The sequence below is a fragment of the Mobula birostris genome, chromosome 1, assembly GCF_030028105.1.
Source record: "Mobula birostris isolate sMobBir1 chromosome 1, sMobBir1.hap1, whole genome shotgun sequence".
Classification (NCBI taxonomy): domain Eukaryota; kingdom Metazoa; phylum Chordata; class Chondrichthyes; order Myliobatiformes; family Myliobatidae; genus Mobula; species Mobula birostris.
This window is the reverse complement of record NC_092370.1, coordinates 222,170,239-222,182,693: the sequence shown is the minus strand read 5'-3', so window position 1 is coordinate 222,182,693 and position 12,455 is coordinate 222,170,239. Positions and strand designations below refer to the sequence as shown.

Here is a 12,455-nt window from a genome sequence, read left to right as displayed (position 1 = left end):
AGCTTCCCTCGTGCAGTGGGAACGCGGAGTGTGGGTGCAGGGAGCCCTCGCAGCTCGGGGTTTGACGTGGGACAGATGGCGCACGCAAGTCTTACACACCGAGAGTTGGCAGTTCGAGACCCGCTCTCTCCAGCACCTCAGCACCTGACAGAACGCAAACCAATTCCTTATGGGTTTGCAGGTTAGGATAAGCTTTCCTGTCACCTATACGTCAAATTAAACAACGAAATGCGTCGCTCGTGACAAATCAAATCAACGAGGCTGTGTTGGGGGCAGGCCGCAAGTGTCACCATGCTTCCAGCGCCAACATATCGTACCCACAAATCAGTAACATTAACGTGCACGTCTTCGGAATATGGGAGGAAACCAGAGCACCCTGAGGAAAGCCACATGGTCACAGGGAGAGCGTACAAACTCCTTACAGACAGTGGTGGGAATTGAACCCTGATCTTATAGTTGGCGTTGTAAGGGATTACGCTGACCACTACACCACTGTGCCAGCCCTGGGGGCAGTACAACCTCTCACCCCTGCCATCCCTGGTCACGGGATCACTGCACAATGAGGCCATTCAGCCGTCCAGCAGCAGGGGAGACTGTGGTGTCAGTCTGGGGACAGCAGGGAGTCCACTCTGCCCCTCCAGCCCATCTCACTTCCGAGGGGTGGACTAGCCTCTCGGCATTGTGTTCCCAAACAACCCCGGCACGTAAAGGAGCTCAGGTATCCCGGCACACCTGCACAATGTCCAGGCCGTGTCCCACACTCGTTTCCAGCGACGTTCCAGATCCCGCACCCGGCAATGCTCTCCCTCCAGCACTGTGCCAAGGTGCCTCACAGTGCCCAGGATCATGGACGCCTGTAAGAGAGAGACCGCAGTGGTCAGTACCAAGGAGGGGCAGTGCTGAGGGAGGGTCACATCATGGAAGAAGTGATTTTCAGAGTGGGGGGGTGGTCGGCTTTGATTTACTGATGGTCAGTCCTCTGCCACAATGCAGGGACATTGCTGGACAGGCCCAGATGGTGGGATTGGGGCTGGGGGAGGCTGATGACACCTACCTTGACCATCTCCGCCCAGGCCTGTCCCACTGCCTGGGGCCCCATGCCAGAGGATCCCAGAGCCTCTTCCCATTGGTCCAGCAGCCTCTCCAGGTGTTCTGCGCTCCTTTGGAATTCCTGCCGTTGCTCCAGTAAACCCTGGTGAACGGTAACATAAGCATCAGCAAACAGAGAACAGAGGGTGAACATGGTCCTCCTGCATCCACAGAGGAGGCTGGTGAGGAGTTGGAAGACCCAGCCTGGATGGTCAAGAATGTCCTGGTCCCCACCTTATTATTTCCTGTGGCCACTTCCTTATCCTGAGGGTGTCCCCATCCCATCGGTCACCTTTCCCTGATGCTCCCTCTCCACACAGAATCTCATAGAGACCTACAGCACAGAAACGGGCCTTTCGGCCCATCTAGTCCATGCTAAACTTTTATTTTGCCTTGTCTTATCATCCGACCTCTCAACCATACCTCTCCCATCCATGTACTTATCTGAACCTCTTAAATGTCACAGTCAAGCCTGCATCCACCTCTTCCGTTGGCAGCTCATTCCACACTGACATATGAATGAAGAACCCCCTCAGGTTTCCCTTAAACATTTCACCTTTCACCCTTAACCTGTGATCTCTAGTTCTAGTTTCACCCAACCTCAGGGGGAAAAAGAACCTGCTTGCATTTACCCTTTCTACACCCCTCATAATTTTGGACACCTCCCTCAAATCTCCCCTCATTTTCCTACACTCCAGGGAATACCGTCCTAACCTAGTGAACTTTTTCCGGATAACTCAGGTCCTCAAGTCTTGGCAACATCCTTAGAAATTTTCTCAGTACTCTTCCAATCACATTGACATCTTTCCTGTCGGTAGGTGACCAAACTGCACACAATACTCCAAATTAGGCCTCACCAAGGTCTGACACAACTTCAACATTAAGTCCCATCTCCTGTACTCATTTAATGAAGGTCAATGGGTCAGAAGCTTTCTTTACAACCTTATCCATCTGTGCCATCGTGGACCATTTACAGGCCCCTCAGCCCACAACACTGTACCGACCTTTTAACCTACTCCGAGGTCAATCGAACCTTATTGTGCTTTCTTGTACAGTAGTCTGTACAATTTAAGTTTAATTTACATCTCTCTTGAGAACGTTGTGTCTCTGATGCTATGTGCCTGTGATGAAAGATGAAAGGTGAAACATTCAGGGGGAACTTCTTCACTCAGAGGGTGGTGTGAGTGTGGAACGAGCTGCCGGTAGGAGCAGTGGATGCGTTTAAGGGAAGTTTGGATAAGGACACGGATGGGAGGGATATGGAGGACTACAATCCAGGTCAATGGGACAAGGCAAAATAATATTTTGGCATGGACTAGAAAGGTCAAAGGGCATGTTTCTGTGACGGAGAGTTCTATACCTTTAGGACTCTATGCTGTTGCAAGGAAGATTTTCATTGTACCTGCGTGTGCACGTACTGTGCAGATGAACTCCAGTTTCACATCTGCAGCTTCTTGCCCACTGAATGACCCCCCCACCTTCCTGCACACATTCTGCTCCCTCCCCACAGTCAACTCTCCCACCAGCATTAGCTCCCCAGCACAGCAGAACATGCAAACTCTACAGAGACAGCGTCGGAGGTGGGGATTGAACCTGGAACCCTGGAGCCATGAGGCAATGTATGCAATGGAGATGGGCCTGTTTCCATGCTGAAGGATTCTGTGACTTGGACTGTGTTATACAAGCAAGTATGAGTTAGGCTGTTAATAATTTTACCTGAACTTCTTGTGCCTTGACCGACAGTAACTCCAGCAGACGGGATACCCGGCCAGACACGTGCTGAGCGTCTGACTGAACAGCTGCAGACGATGAAGGGTCCAGGTGTCCAGCCAATTCATCTGCGGCTTCGCGCAGAGGCAGAATTCCCTGCTGCAGGGTCTTTAGGTCATTAGCAGAGTCCTTCCAACAGATGACAAGATCGTCAATTATTCTGCCCCGTCACTGTCCACCAAACTGCCCCAGCACCCCGTGTATCCAAACGAGAGCGGGTCGAGATAAGGTAAGGGGCAGGTGATCAAGGGGATTCTGAAGAGTAACACGGGACACCCAAGGGACGGCAGATGCTGGAATCTGGAGCTACACAATCTGCTGGTACAAGGTCGTCGACCATCCCTCTCAGATGCTGCACAGCCTGCTGAGCTTTCGCAGCACATTGTTTTTTGAGGGAAAGGTTTGCTGTTACTGAGGGAAGGGCTGATGCCTGGAACTCACTGACAGAGGAGGTGGATGAATCAGATACAATCTTAAGGTGAGTGAGAAAGATTTAATGGAAATCCAAGAGGTGATTTGATCTGCATGAACATGAAAGGCACTTCATGCTGTTCTTCATGCCTTTACCATTTCCACCTATCACCTCCCAGCCTCTCACTCTGTCCTCACTCCCTGACCCTCCTACCCTCCTCACCTATCACCTCCCAGCCTCCCACTCCGTCCCCACTCCCTGACCCTCCTACCCTCCCCCTTACCTATCACCTCCCGGCCTCTCACTCTGTCCTCACTCCCTGACCCTCCTACCCTCCCCCTTACCTATCACCTCCCAGCCTCCCACTCCGTCCCTACTCCCTGACCCTCCTACCCTCCCCCTTACCTATCACCTCCCAGCCTCTCACTCTGTCCTCACTCCCTGACCCTCCTACCCTCCCCCTTACCTATCACCTCCCAGCCTCTCACTCTGTCCTCACTCCCTGACCCTCCTACCCTCTCCCTTACCTATCACCTCCCAACCTCCCACTCCGTCCCCACTCCCCCACCTGCCTACCCTCCCCCTTCCCCTGGCTTTTCCTATCATCCTCCAGCCATCCCCACTCCCCCAACCCACCCACCTTCCCCCCTTACCTATCACCTCCCAGCCTCTCACTTCATCCCCACTCCCCCACCCACCTACCCTCCCCTTCCCTTAGCTTTACCTATCATCCTCCAGCCATCCCCACTCCCCCCACCCACCCCACCTTCTCCTGGCTTTACCTATCACCCTCCAGCCATCTCCACTCCCCCAACCCATCTACCCCACTTCCCCTGGCTTTACGTATCACCTCCCAGCCTCTCACTCCATCCCCTCTCCCTCAACCCACCTACCCCCCTTCCCCTGGCTTTACCTATCACGCTCCAGCCATCTCCACTCCCCCAACCCACCTACCCCACTTCCCCTGGCTTTACCTATCACCTACCACCTTGTACTCCTTCGCTACCACCTTATTCTGACCTCTTCCCCCTTCCTTTCAGTCCTGATGAAGGGTCTCGGCCTGAAACATTGACCGTTCATAGCCGTAGCACTGTGTTCCCCTGGTGCCCCACGTAGATGCTGCCTGAACTGCTGAGCTCCTCGGAATTTTGGGTGTGTTACTCAGGATTTCCAGCATCTGCAGGATCTCCTTGAGTATGGAAGACATATGGTGGATGAAGGCTTAGCCCAAAACGTCGACTGTACAGACCCCTCTGAAGATGTTGCCTGACCTGCTGAGTTCCTCCAGCATTTTGTGTGTGTTAGTACACCAGTATCCAGTACACATGACAGTTCTCAATGTTTTCACTAAAAGGTGGTCAGACTATGGATCGAGCTGCCAGATGAAATCACTGAGGTAGGTACATCAGCAACATTTAGAATTGGATCTCTTCATTATTGTCAAATGTGTCAAAGTACAGTGAAGAACTTGCTTTGCATAGCGTTCATACAGATTGTTTCATTACATTACAACAGTGTGTTGAGGTGGTAGAAGGGAAAACAATATTAGAATGCAGAATAAAGTGTAACAGCTACAGACAAAGTGCAGTGCAGGCAGGCAATAAGGTGCAAGGTTATAACAAGGTAGATTGTGAGGTCAACAGTGCATCTTATCCTACCGGGGTCTGATCAATAGTTTTATAACAGTGGGATAGAAGCTGTTGTTGAGCCTGGTGCCATTTCTATCTTTAACCCGACGGGATGGGGTTGAGGTAACCGTGGAAGAGGGTGGGCCTGTGGAGATGGAGGGGAATGGGAGTGGGATGGAGGAGGGGCACTGCCTGACCTGTGTGCTCCGGAGTCGACCCTGCAGCCTCTCCGGGGTGCTCTCCTCCGCGGAGGTCGCTGCCAGCAGCCACCCACACTGCTTCTCCAGCGCCTGGACCTTCTCCAGAGCGCGGCCGTGCGCCGAGCTGAACTGCTGCCACAGCACCAGGCAGGCGCCAGCCAACCTCAGCCGCTCCGACACGTCCTGGTTGATGCCAGTCCACCTGGAACAAGAGCCCGCCTCAGACACAGCCCACCAGTGTGCTTGAGACACCCACTGTCTCCCCATCCATGGGTGCTGGAGTCTCCCACCCCTCCCACGGCTACTGGACTCACCCACAGCTGCCTATCCCACTCATGGGTACTGGAGCCACCCACAGACAACTTCCCTATCCACTGGGGCAAGACTCAACCCGATCTGCCCACCCCACTCATGGGTGCCAACGAAGCACAGGCACCCTCCCCACCAATGTGCTAGAGCCTGTCCACCCATGGGTGCCGGATCAAACTATACCCTCCCTCCTCCCTCCCCACACCAAGGTGCTGGACCCACAGGCCTTCCCAGAGGGTTGACCCTCACGGTGGGGGGTGGGGGGAGAACTGGCAACATGATCAGGAGATTTTGGTGTGGGTGGGGTGGAGGGGGATGATGACCCTGCCCAGGCCAGTGCCTGGGGCTAAGTTAGGTACCGGCCTGTGTATCAAAGGCAGTGGGGTGGGGTGGGGTAGCTGTGCTGACTGCCTCTTACCTCCTCTCAGTGTCCTGGACCCTGTTCTCCAGCTGGACTTTCATCTTCGGGCAGCATTCCTCTTGCAGGCGTTGTGAAACCTCCAGGAACTTCCTCCAGCTCCCCTCCCCACCATCCATCATGTCCTGCAGAGCCTGGGGGGGTTGGATAGAGGGGGAAATAAAAGATGACGGGGTGAGCACAGCAGGGACTACTGGAGGCAGCCTTCACCCCATCTCCCAGGGTCCCCAAACCACGTTTGCAGCACAGTGGACAACTTTGGGCCCTATCTCCAAGACGTATGTGCTGGGATTGGAGAGGGCCCAGAGGAGGTTCACGAGAATATTCCTGGGAATAAACGGGAGTTAGTGTACGAGGAACATTTGATGGTTCTGGGTCTGTACTCACTGGAGTTTTGAAGAATGAAGGGGGTGAGTCTCATTGAAACCTACTGAATATTGAAAGGCATATATTGAGTGGACACGGAGAGGATGTCTCCCATAGTGAGAAAGTCTTGGACCAGAGGACACAGCCTTAGGATAGAAGGACATCCCTTTAGAACAGAGAAGAAGAAGAATTTCTTTAGTCGGAGGGTAATGAATCTGTGGAACTTCACTGCCACAGCAGGAGGCCAGGTCACTGGGTATATTTAAAGCGCAGGTTGATAGGTTCTTGATTAGTAAAGGCTGATTTATACTTGTGCGTCAAATGTACGCCGTAGGTACTGCGTACCCTATGCCGTAGGGTGACGTGCACCTCCCCAAAAGTGTAACTCACACGTCGCAGCGATGTAGACCACAACAACTGTGATTGGTCCGCTTGGTAGCATCGCATTTCCTCACATGCATTTCTGGTTGCTTTTCTCCGCCATGTCTGCACACTGATGTGAAATAAATGGTTGGAGACGATGGACCAAATCGTCAAATCTACCTGCCGACATCCAAAAATATTTGAAATGCATTTCCTCGTCCATGTCTCTCATGAAGAAACTCAACACAGTGGCATAGAAACCCCACTGCCAACTAGCGTTTTGGCGGTGAATTGTAGAGCGATGCAGACACAACTACGCATGCGCACTATGGCGTAGGGCTACGCAAAAGTTTAAATCAGGCCTACAGCGTAGCCTGCACGCACAAGTATAAATCAGCCTTGAGGGTGTCAAAGTTACAGGGAGAAAACAAGAGAATGAGCTTGAGAGAGAAATTAAATCAGCCATAATGGAATGGTTGAGAACATTCAAAGGGCTGATTGGCTTAAAACTGCTCCTATGTCTTACGGTCTTATAGCACAGCTCTTTCCTTTGTCACACAAACTCCTGAATAGTGTGATCCCTCAGTCCCTAAGAATCACATTCCTCCCTTGTCTTGCCCCCCCACTCCCCCACCCCCCCAACCCCTGGCTGGTGTGACAGAGTCAGAGATTCACACAGTACAGATGCAGGCTCTTCAGCCTAACTCATCTGTGCTGGCCAAGCTGCTACCAGAGTTCATCCCATGTGGCCCCTTTCCCTCTGAACCTCTCCTATTCACAGACCTGTCCAAATATAAATGCCCCCATCTCTATCACCTCCTTGTTCCACGATGACATGAGGGTGGGTGGTGTTGTGGATAGTGTAGAAGGTTGTCGTAGGTTACAATGGGACACTGACAGGATGCAGAGCTGGGATGAGAAAAGGCTGAGAGAGTGTTCAGACCAGAAAAGTATGAAGTGATACACTTTGGAAGGTTGAATTTGAAGGCAGATCACGGGGTTAATGGCAGGATTCCTAGCAGTGTGGAAAAACAGAGGGATCATAGTGTCCATGTCCACAGATCCTGTAAAATTGTTGCATGTTGATAGGTTTGTTAGGAAGATGTATGCTGTGTTGGCCTTCATGCATCGGGGACTGAGTTCAGGAGCCGCGGGGTAGTGCTGTGGCTCTGTAGAATCCCTGCACTGTGCTCATTTCTGGTCACCTCCTTATAGGAAGGAGGTGGAAGCTTTGGAGAAGGTGCACAGGAGATTTGCCAGGATGCTGCCTGGATTAGCGAGCATGTCTTAAGGCAGTGGTCCAAAACCTTTTTTGCACCGCGGACTGACCGACCGGGGGAGGTGGGGGTGTTAATCATGCCGGAATATAGGTGATACATCAACTGTAAGTCACTTATAAGTGGCTACTACACTCAACTTCGTTTCTAAAGGGGTTTATCTAACGAATTTAATATTAAACACACAGCGCATATTTTCCTTGCATGAGTATAGTGATAAGTCAATTATAACAGTGGTCCCAAACCTCCGGGCCGCGGGCCGATACATTGCCGTGAAGAATGCAGTGGTACAGCGGTGGCCGGAACACACCCAGCACACCTTTAAGAAAAAAGCCGAAAATTGTGTCGTCTCTGATCTGGGCCGATATTTACATGCCGGGCGGCACCTAATCTATTAGCTTGTTTATTTCGGCTTTTTTCTTAAAGATGTGCTGGGTGTGTTCTGACTACCACTGCACCGCTGCATTCTTCATGGCCCGGAGGTTGGGGACCACTGAATTATAAGCCACTTTTAAGTCAATAGCATCATAACATTTTAAGTAACATTTGGATATTAAACACACAGCGCATATTTTCCCCGTATGAACATATAAAATCATTGCAACACATCAATATCACTGAATCAGTGGGAGCCCTGGGCTTGTTTTCCTGCAACAAGACGGTCCCATCGAGGGGTGATGGGAGTCAGCGATACTCGAAGCGGATTCCTTATGTCCAGTCTATTCTGCAATTTAGTTTTCATTGCACTCATTGCAGAAAAGCCCACTTCGCAGAGATATAATGATGGAAATGGAAGCAACTTTTTCAGTGCTTTCGTGGCTATCTCAGGATATTCAGCCTTGACTTTGATCCAGAATGTCAGCAGAGGTGTTATGTTAAACATACTTTTCAGCCCGCCATCATTTGCAAGCTCAAGGAGTTGATCTTCTTCCCGCGCTGACATGGAAGATTCACCAGAATCATTCACAAATGGGTCACGGACCCATTCATTGCACATCTTGGGTCACTGATGACCTCGTGTGCGTTAAAGTTCAACATTGGGTATGACAGGGAATGAGGAAAGGTGAAGCTGACTCATATCGTTTCATATCGCCAAATCATATCGTTCCCTCGCAGCCCGCGGCCCGGTGGTTGGGGACCACTGTCTTAAGGGGATGGATTGAGTGAGCTAGGACAGAGGTGTACAAGATGATGAGGCATGGATAGAGTGGAGAAATAGAGACTTTTCCCCAGGGTGGAAATGGTGAATATGGGAGGGCATGATTTTACAGTGATTGCAGGAAAGTATAAGGGGGATGAGAGAGGTAGGTTTTTTTACAGAACGTGGTGAGCGCACTGCCAGGGATGGTGGTAGAGGCAGGTACATTAAAGACATTTAAAGAACTCTTCGATAGGCTCATGGATGAGGAGGAGGAGGATTGTGAGGGAGGGAAGGGTTAGATTGCTTTATAATGTCACTTCTGTACAGTCACCTCAGCCTTTTCACTCCAGGGTTCCGGTCCCAGCCTGTCCAGCCTTTCTGGAGAACTCTAGCCCTCCAGTCCTGGTAACTCCCTCTGGATGCTGACGTTCTCAGTCCAGGGGACAGGAAAGAACCCACAGTCTTGCAGCGTGTAATTTGACCTTCACCAAGGGTACCTTCCCCTCTACTCTGAGGAGACCCACCTCGACTTTCTCCCAACTCTCCACAGACCAGATCCGACACTGTTAATGATAATAAACCTGATTCAGAATCTATCCCTCTACCTAACTTGGTTTAAGTTTGATGATTAGCATGAGCAGATGGGGCAGAATGGCCTGCTCCATTTCATTGTGACTCTATAACACTACAGTCTTTTTGCACAACATACCTTTTGGCCCACCTAGTTCATGGCAGCCTATACAGAAGAGAAACATGAGGGAACGGAATGGGTGGGAGCACACACTCAATGGGCTGAATGGACTGCAGTCTCCCTACAGGCAGGTAGCTCTGCGGTCGGGGCGGACTGACCTGCAGCTTGTTCACCACAATCCGGGCCGTCTCCAGGGAAGGGCGGAGTGATGTCCAGTGCTCCAGGGTGTATCTTACCGAGATAACGTTCACGTTCACCTGCTTGTAGGCATCCTCATAGGCCGTCCAGAGCTGGCGTCGAGAGGCCAGGACGGCTTCCACTTGGTTCATCTGCCGGGCACCAGAAGGGAAAAGTTAGGGCCGGCCCATCAGCCTGTTCGTCTGTGAAGGTGCACCACAGGGAGACCCAGCCCAATACCGGGACTCCTACCTCAACAGCCAGGCTCTGAAACTCGGCCTGCAGTTGGTCCAGTGTTGCCACGCTCTCCACCTGTGTCTCCAGAGACACCTGTCTCGTCTCTCGATCCAACGTCTCCCTCAGCTGCTGAAACTCCATCTCCTTCACCTTCAGCTGCTCACACAGTTTCTGAGGGAGGAAGCACACCAATCAATCGCGAGGCTCATAATCCCACAGGTCACCGGCTGTTCCCACACAGAGCACAGCACCTGCAGCCTCAGCCTGTAACCCACTGCGGGGAGCGGGTTTTAATTTAGAGACACAGTGCAGAACAGGCTCTTCCAGCCCAAAGAGCCACACTGTCCAGCAACTCACTGATCGAACCCTAGACGAAGGGCAATTTGCAACAACCAATTAACCTACTAACCGGTGTGCCTTTGGAATGTGGGAGGAAACCGGAGCATCCGGAGGAAACCCACGCGCACGCAGGAAGGAATATACAAACTCCTTTACAGAGGACGCCGGAATTGCACTTCGAACTCCGACAGCCCGAGTTGTAATAACATCGCGCTAACAACTACATTACTGTGGTGATTGTTCCACATATAAAATCCTACATCCCTGTGCTAGATCCCAGTCTGGAACCCACTTACAGGGATTTGTTATTCTACATATAAACATCTACATCTCTGGATTAGATCCCAGACCGTGACCCACTCACAGGGATTTGTTATCCTACATATAAACACCTACATCCCTGGATTAAATCTCAACTTGTAACACACTCACAGGGATTTGTTATTCTATATATAAACACCTAAACCCCTGGATTAGATCCCAGCCTGTGACTCACTCCCAGGGACCTGTTATTCTATATATAAACTCCCAAACCCCTGGATTAGATTCCAGCCTGTGGCCCACTCCCGGGGATCTGTTATTCTACATATAAACTCCCAAACCCCTGGATTAGATCCCAGCCTGTGACTCACTCCTGGGGATCTGTTCTTCCATTGGATTCCAGCCTGTCTCTATAAAACTCCCTCAACTGCGGTCCAGTTTGTACTGCTGCAGACACAAGGATATTGGTATAGATGGCTTTGCCCTTTGACAGCAGTGATTTACCCTCAGTCCTGCCTCCCCACCTCACTGTCTCAATGCCCAGTAGCGGCTGATGGGACACGATCAGAAATGGGGAAATGGGGAGACCTGACACTATGGCTCACAATATTTTTTTTTGCTTTCTTTTCTCACTACTTAATTATTTAATATATATTTCTTATTGTAACTTATAGTTTTTTAAAAAAATTATGTATTGCAATGTAAATCAACAAATTTCACGACCTATGCCTGTGATATTAAACCCAATCCTCAGGGGTTCCTCTGCCTCTGAAGGGATAATAGCTGACTGGGAATTCTTGGTACATCACTAAAACCTCGCGCAAATTTCTACCGATCGGCAGTGGAGGGCATTCTGATGGGTTGCATCACCGGCTGCTATGGAGGCTCCAACGAGCAGGATGGAAAAAGCTGCAGAGGGTTGTAAACTCAGACAGCTCCAACATGGGCACATCCCTCCCCACATCGAGGACATCTTCAAGAGGAGGTGCTCTTTAAAGATCTTCACCATGCAGGACATGCTTCAAGGAGGTAACACAGGAGTCTGAACACACACGCTCAATATTTTAGTATCAGCTTCTTCGCCATATTTCTGAATGGTCCATGAACCCCTAAACACTACCTCATCATTCCTCTTTTGCAGTATTTATTTATCTTGTAATTTATAGTGATTTTTTTTATGCCTTTGCACTCTACAGCTGCCGCAAACAACGAACCACTCATCATTTAGGACAGAGGTAATAAACTTCTGACTGAACCAAGGAACTGGAGGAGTGGTCTGGGGAGATCTGCCTTTTAGGGCAAAGTTGGGCGGGTAGGTGACAGAGTTGGATAAGGCTGGGTGCTGACTGCTTGTAGGGGAAGGACGTGAGGGGAGGGGAGCTTACCTGGCAGTCTGTCAGCGAGCCCAAGAGGGAGGTGTAGCTGCTGGCCTCCCGAATGTGCTCCAGGCGCTTTGCCTGAGTCCCCAGCCAGCTCGCCAACAACTGCACACTGCGCTCGTGGTCAGTCCAGGTCTCCAACGCTAGGTCTAGTTTTTGCACCTGTGATGAGAGTGAGACAGAGAGACAGAGCAGTAAGTCATAGCAGTGCAGTCGGACACAAGACAGTGACCGGCTGTGGTCACAACCTCTGCATCACCATCCCTTCATTAAAAGTTCAAGTTCACAGTAAATATATTATCAAAGTACATATATGTCACCATATACAACCCTGAGATTAATTTCTTGCAGCATACTCAAAAAATCCAATGACCATAACAGAATCCATGAAAAACCGC

The 12,455-nt window shown here is 50.8% G+C and overlaps 1 protein-coding gene across 5 annotated transcripts in view; it reads right to left on the bottom strand.

Annotated features, from left to right (window-relative positions):
* Positions 1-12,455, bottom strand: part of LOC140205041 (nesprin-2-like) — a 209,158-nt gene that overhangs the window by 74,376 nt on the left and 122,327 nt on the right. For all 5 annotated transcript variants that reach the window (XM_072272150.1, XM_072272167.1, XM_072272130.1 and 2 more), the window contains 8 exons: positions 12,064-12,219; positions 10,094-10,249; positions 9,823-9,993; positions 5,827-5,960; positions 5,097-5,301; positions 2,806-2,988; positions 1,055-1,192; positions 733-854 (listed from right to left, as the gene is read on the bottom strand). In XM_072272150.1, coding sequence (XP_072128251.1) covers positions 733-854; positions 1,055-1,192; positions 2,806-2,988; positions 5,097-5,301; positions 5,827-5,960; positions 9,823-9,993; positions 10,094-10,249; positions 12,064-12,219 — 1,265 coding nt within the window. The remainder of the gene's footprint in view (positions 1-732; positions 855-1,054; positions 1,193-2,805; positions 2,989-5,096; positions 5,302-5,826; positions 5,961-9,822; positions 9,994-10,093; positions 10,250-12,063; positions 12,220-12,455) is intronic.